This window comes from Grammomys surdaster, unplaced genomic scaffold (assembly GCF_004785775.1).
Source record: "Grammomys surdaster isolate TR1022 unplaced genomic scaffold, NIH_TR_1.0 349, whole genome shotgun sequence".
Lineage (NCBI taxonomy): Eukaryota > Metazoa > Chordata > Mammalia > Rodentia > Muridae > Grammomys > Grammomys surdaster.
The window spans coordinates 948,799-954,995 of record NW_021604768.1 but is presented as its reverse complement, the minus strand read 5'-3'; the positions used below and the strand labels follow the sequence as shown (position 1 = coordinate 954,995).

General features: G+C 43.5%; 1 protein-coding gene across 2 annotated transcripts in view; it reads right to left on the bottom strand.

Annotated features, from left to right (window-relative positions):
• Positions 1-1,866: 1,866 nt before the first annotated feature.
• LOC114630975 (pyrethroid hydrolase Ces2a-like) overlaps positions 1,867-6,197 on the bottom strand; it is a 7,071-nt gene continuing 2,740 nt past the window's right edge. The window contains exons 5-12 of one of the 2 annotated variants that reach the window (XM_028779297.1): positions 5,888-6,146; positions 4,692-4,790; positions 4,287-4,427; positions 4,087-4,167; positions 3,680-3,824; positions 3,153-3,290; positions 2,675-2,747; positions 1,867-2,270 (exon numbers count right to left, since the gene is read on the bottom strand). In XM_028779297.1, the coding sequence (XP_028635130.1) occupies positions 2,084-2,270; positions 2,675-2,747; positions 3,153-3,290; positions 3,680-3,824; positions 4,087-4,167; positions 4,287-4,427; positions 4,692-4,790; positions 5,888-6,146 (1,123 nt within the window). In that variant the 3' untranslated portion in view covers positions 1,867-2,083. The remainder of the gene's footprint in view (positions 2,271-2,674; positions 2,748-3,152; positions 3,291-3,679; positions 3,825-4,086; positions 4,168-4,286; positions 4,428-4,691; positions 4,791-5,887; positions 6,147-6,197) is intronic. The other variant, XM_028779298.1, reaches the window with a different exon arrangement.

Sequence of the window (6,197 nt, the reverse complement as noted above, 5' to 3'; positions counted from 1 at the left end):
ACCATTTTGGTTTATGAAAATAAATTTGTTTCTACGGAAGGATTCTGGTGTGTGTGTGTGCGTGTGTGTATGTTTTTGCCGGCGAGACCACTACACGCGCGCCCCGCACAACAACTAAATTTTTCAGTTGTGCCTGGAGCTTGCTCTATAGCTCAGACAGGTCTTACCTTGTGATCTCTAGCCTCTCAGCTAAGTAGGTAGGATTGAAAGCCTATTTTGTCTGAACTGGCTTTATTTTAATTTTTATGGTGCCCAGGGCTTTGGAAATACATGGGGAACATGTGTACCACTGCTATATCCCTAGCCTTACAACTGTTTAAATGTTTATCACATTTCTCATGACTTAGTAATTTTGCTGTAGGTTGTTAATTCAAAAATTTAATACATGTGTTCACCTGACATCATGTGTGGAAATGTTCATACAGCTTATTAAAACCCAAACCTGGAAGACAAGGCAATGGGATCATGTGCACAGGCCCCTCCTGGGATATATAGAAACCACGTCTCCAGAAAGAAGAGCTAGTTACCAAGGAAAACAGTTTTTCATAGGTAAGTGGATGAAATATGTTCTGTGGACACTTGTTGGGCATTCCATAATAAAAGGAAACAAAAACAGTATGTCCAGTGACCTAACCAGTCACAAAACCTTCTAGTCATGTTGTACTTGAGACAAGTCTCAGGATAGTAAGATAAAGTAATGTCATGTTTAATCTGAAGCAGGGTTTAAGATACTGAACGGCAGGAAAAGGGTCTGAAGGAAGCATAGAACTTACTCATGGCTTATCAACCACACACCTAAGATAGATGAACTTAATTGCATGTAAATAATCCACAGTAGTCTGAGACTATAGATCATGGGTGCAATGGCCAAAAATGCACAAGTCCTATGACCAATCTCTAGTATCATAAAAACAATGAACACTCAAGCTATCAAAAATGAGATAATTATTAAAAGTCTAGAGCACGTTCTGAGTGTCTCTTCACACTTTAGTGTATATACAGGAGCTGATGGGCAGAGGCTGTAGCAATTTCAATCAGTACTGTGCATATAGAATGGAAACCTCCTAAGTGGTCAGTCTAACTGAGAGGAAGGTCTTCCCTGCCTCCAGTTCAATTCAGCAAGGACTTAATAGTATCCTTACAATGGTCTTGTTTGCACATCCTACCAGGAGAGGGCGCAAGAAGGAATCCTTGAGACTGATTTCCCAGAGAATTGGTTGTCACCACACAGCAAATATGTGGGCATCTTGACCACAAATCTCACAACCTATAAGACACAATCTATAAGGCATTTGTTACTGTTGTTAAGTTACTGAGGTTATGATATTTTGTTTGTTCCAGAGATGTGGGTCTTGTTATCTTGCTATGATTTATATTATCCTCCTATCTCAGCCCACATATGTGAAGACACTTATATTAACACCTATTTGTAGTCAATGTTGTTTTAGGAACAGAATTCTGAAGACAAAAGGCCTCAGAAAAGCAGATTTTGTAATGGCAATTACAAATATGCTGAGAGAGAATACAGGATTCGATGCAATCAGTCACAGCTGTCTACAGTCCCTGAAGCATGTACTTCATTTGAAGAGGGTCTGGAACTTGGAGAAGAGGAGAGTGAGGATAGGCAGAAGATAGTGGAAGGAAGCAAGCAAGCAAGGAAGGAAGGAAGGAAGAAAGGAAGGTAGAAAGGGAGTGAGGGAGGGATGAAGGAAGAAGGAAGGAAGGAACAAAGGAAGGAAGGAAGGGAGGAAGGAAGGAAGGGAGGAAGGAAGGAAGGAAGGAAGGAAGGAAGGAAGGAAGGAAGGAGGAGCCTAGTCCAGTGAAGGGTTAAAGATGGGACTACTTTTCGGCTAACACATCCACATGGTTATGAGAGCTTTTATGGCTTTTTATGATAAAAGATTGTCCAGAATGATAAGGAGTAACACACAGAATGGTTTTCATACATGTCCAGAAGAGCAAATGTCAAGGTCAGAAATGCTTTCATTCTTGTTAGAACAAATGATTATAGATCAATAGGCTTTGTAACTTTAGAATTACCCCATCTGCTTTGAACCTCACACACCTTTCCTGATACAGGATGCTACAGCTCTTCATGCTTGTCCTGAGAACCCTTTAGCTCCTGGATCTTCTGGGGCAGAGTATTGGTCCAGAACTGCAGCCTTCTGGACTTCAGGGCTCGGCCCACAGCAGGCTGGGTGTTCAGCTGTAGATACTGCTCATCTTGGTCCAACATAGGCCAGTAGGGTAGACCCTGGCTGTTGGGATTCCTGTGAATATGCCAGCCAGCAAGGAAGGGTGAAGGTCTCTTTGATTCAAAGCCTGATCCCTTATTTGGTCAGTATAGTGGATGAGCAGACCAAAGACTTCAGGGGACAGATAGATTGGTGCAATGACATAGATACAAGCATCACCACCAGTGTTTACTGCAGGTGCAGAAAGTGCTGCTGGCTAGGTTTGTGTCTCTCTCTCAGAGGTACAATCTAAAGGACAGTACCATGATAGTGTGAGTCACCCAACCAGTCTCTGGGATGAACAGTAAATGACAGCTAGAAAGTATCTGCCTGAGTGTACCCTGGGCTGAAGACTATCATGTAATTAAGGACCCATGCATACTAATGGGGCACACCTTAGACCTGACTGTAAGAAGGTTGAAAAGGGGAAGTATTCTCACCCATTTCTTGCAAAATTGGTCCAGTACTTCATCATTCTCCTTTTTAACAGCTCTTCCTCCTTAGTGAGGTCAACTGCAGACAGAAGGAGAACAAAATGCTAGCCTCCTCATGCAGGTGCCAACTCATGCTCTCCTACAGAAAACACAGCCTGAGGGCAAACCCTAGACCTGGTTTATACCCTCTTCCCTCCCACTCAGAATACAGGATTGATCAAAAGCACTACTTGATGTTTCTCAGGTTCATTTCTACAGTGGTCTGTTCTCATTCCTTCTAGTGCAAGCCAAACTAGGAAGGGTTTATATTCTAACTGTAGGATATTTTAAGGGGAGGCACCTGGTGGTTTTTGTAAAACTTGGATTGTGGAACACTTCTGTCCCCTTCCAGACTCTGAATTTCCCCAATTGGACAGAGAGCTCAATAATCCCTGAGGATTCATCTCATGCTCAATTTAGCTCGAGGAAAACATGAAATACTCACCATTCATGCCACACAAATAGGAGCCAAAGATAAACACAATGTCATCACCATGGTCCGCCTTCACATGGGATGGCCTGGCATACTTGATGAAGCTGGGCAGATGCTGGAACTCATAGAAGTACACAGGAGCGTGGGAACCTGGAAGGGAAGACACATGGTGACATGATTTCTCTTATGGAACTTATCTGCCCAAACTTTGGTGACAAGAAACCTTGTTCTACAGTAATCTGAAATGACAGTTGAGTGGTGAAATCCAGACTGGATCATTGGACAGGGCAAACCTTTTTAACCAGAGACCCTGGCATTCCCAGCTGAGTAGATGATAAGACACTGAGGGAAAGTAACATGTTTCCTATTCTAGCCCTGGACAGGATGCCATACTTTACACTAGATCTAAAGATTTAGTGAGAGAAAGCTGCCTGCCATAAGAGAGCTAAGAAAGACATAGGACTGGACACTGCAGAGCTCACCTGGGTCCCATGGATCTGCACACTCCCTGCCCTTGCTCTAGTCCCAGATGTACTCACGCTGGAAATGTGCCACTTGGAGAGCAGGGATCGCAAACATGAAGTCTCCCAGCATCTCTCTGAACTGTGCTTGGAGAATCACTGGGTCCTCAGTGTTCCCCATGTACTCTTCCATTAACAGGTCACTACATTCCGGAGGCAGCATCTACACCAGGAGGAATCAGGAAGAATGATGACAGGCAGGGAGTAGCATCTAAGTAATTAATGTGGCCAGCAATAAAACAGGGTGTAGGGGGAAAAGTAGAAGCTTTTCATTGATTCCCCAGAGAAATACACACACACACACACACACACACACACACACACACACACACACACACTCACACACATTTTACTTTTGGTCATGTTATCTGGGAAAAACATACAGAAACCTTCTCTATCAGGACAGGAGCCAAGGTCTCTCTCACCATCTTTGCTTCAGTGCTCTTCAGAACAGCTGGCAGGGTCTCTCTGGTTATCTTCTCTATGATATGTTCAAGGGCCATCATCTGAGAGTTAGAGGATAGTCTTAAGTATTGGATGGCTTGGAACTACATCAAGGCATCTCTGAGTTCTGAGGACTCACCATCTGAGTTTATGTTCTCAGGGGCTTAGAACTAGTTCTCACCTTGGGGACTCCCCAGCCACATTCATCTGAGGTGATACCAATGATGCTGGGGACAGGGTGAAAATCCTTAGAGGCCAAGAGCTCCTGAGGATGCTTTGGTAAGAACTTCCCATCCACCACACCAGGGATCAATTTGAAGACCTACACAGCATTGATGGTCAGTGCTGAAGATCAATCATATAAATATTCTAATGCCCATGTCTATCCACAGCAATTCTCTATATCCTATCTCATCCCAGTGTTTCTTGAAGAAGCTTGACATGATAATTAGTTTGCCTTATTCTTTTTGCACACTGTACTGAAAGGACACCAAACCATGGAGATGAGTTAGCACATTTGAGTAGTAAGTAATGGCAATTCTACATTCTCTTCATCAGGTCCTCCAAGACACACAATTCTCCCAACCTGGTTAATAGCCAGGATCTCTTCTTTACTCTTTGCTCGCAGGCAGTGTATCAGGGCTTCTGAGTCTGCAGCCTCACATCCAGATATGTTGGCTACTGTCTGTAAATGGAACATGTAATGGTTAGATCATCCCTCCTAGCAGGGAGCAGAGTTTCTGTGATTCTACTAGAAGTTATTACCCGAAATGCCACATCCTAGTGTTTGTTGTGTATGAATGGAGGAAGAGAAAGTTTTCACATTTTCTGTTGCTCAGAGATGACAGCTGGGAAGAACATTCAACCTACATATTGATTTTTTGTTACTTTGTTGTCTGTGTGTGTGTGTGTGTGTGTGTTTGAGTGTCTGTGTTTGTGTTACAAGTGACAATAGGTATGGTGTAGCACATTTTGCCTATGAAGGTCAGTGCACAGTCTCAGCTTTTATATATCATGATATCCCTTGTTTGCGTTTGTGTACATCAGCTTAGCTGGCCTATGACCTTCCTGGGAGTCTTCTGTCTTTATTTTCTATACTGCCATAGGAACATTGGGGTCTCTGACACTTATTGACACCATCAGCTTTGTATACTTTCAGAGGATTTAAACTTGGAACCTCACACGTACACAGCAAATATTTTTACCAGCTTGCCCTTTCCATCAATGCATGTGTTCTTGTTAGATTTCTTTTTGTCAATTCAACACAATCCATGATCATCTGGAAAGAGGAATTTCAGCTATAAAAATTGCCCCTATCAGATTGTTTCAAAGGCACTCTGGGCATTTTTCTGAGAAATGACTGATGCAGAAGAGCCCACCTATCTGTAGGCAATGCCAACCATGGGAGGTTTTCCGGGTTGTATAAGAGGGCAAACTGAGGAATCCACAGGTAACAAGCCAGTAAGCATGTTGCTCCTTTGCCTATGATTAAGTTCTGGCCTCAATGTACATGCCTGAGTGCATAGTTTCCTCAAGATTGGTCATAAGGTGTGAGCAGAAATAAACCTTTTCCTCCCATAGGAGCTTTTGGTAATCATCTTTATCACAAGGATAAGAAACCAACTGAGAAACCAAGCATAAGTGTTTTTGGTAAGGACAGATAGAGGTTTGCTATCATACAACATTCTCAGCATACAGAAAATTCACTTAACTGAACACCAGATCTCCAGAGGCAATGACTGAGATAGTATTCTAGGGGCTGTTGTTCTTGAGGGCACTTACCTTGTAGACCCCCTCAGAAGTGTCAGAAATAAGGTCAGGCAGCAGGGCCACTCCACTCTGCATAATGGCTCCATGGAAGAGTCCTTGGGACATTGGGGACACAACATGGGAAGACACACTTGTGCCTCCTGCTGAAGCACCAAATATAGTGACCCTGTCAGGGTTGCCTCCAAAGTAAGCGATATTTTTCTGCACCCAGCGTAGGGCAGCCACTTGGTCCAGGTATCCCCAGTTGCCTCTGGCATGCTGGTCTCCAGTGCTGAGAAGAAGCAGGAAGAATTGCATGGCTGCCCATGTACTACTTAGTCCC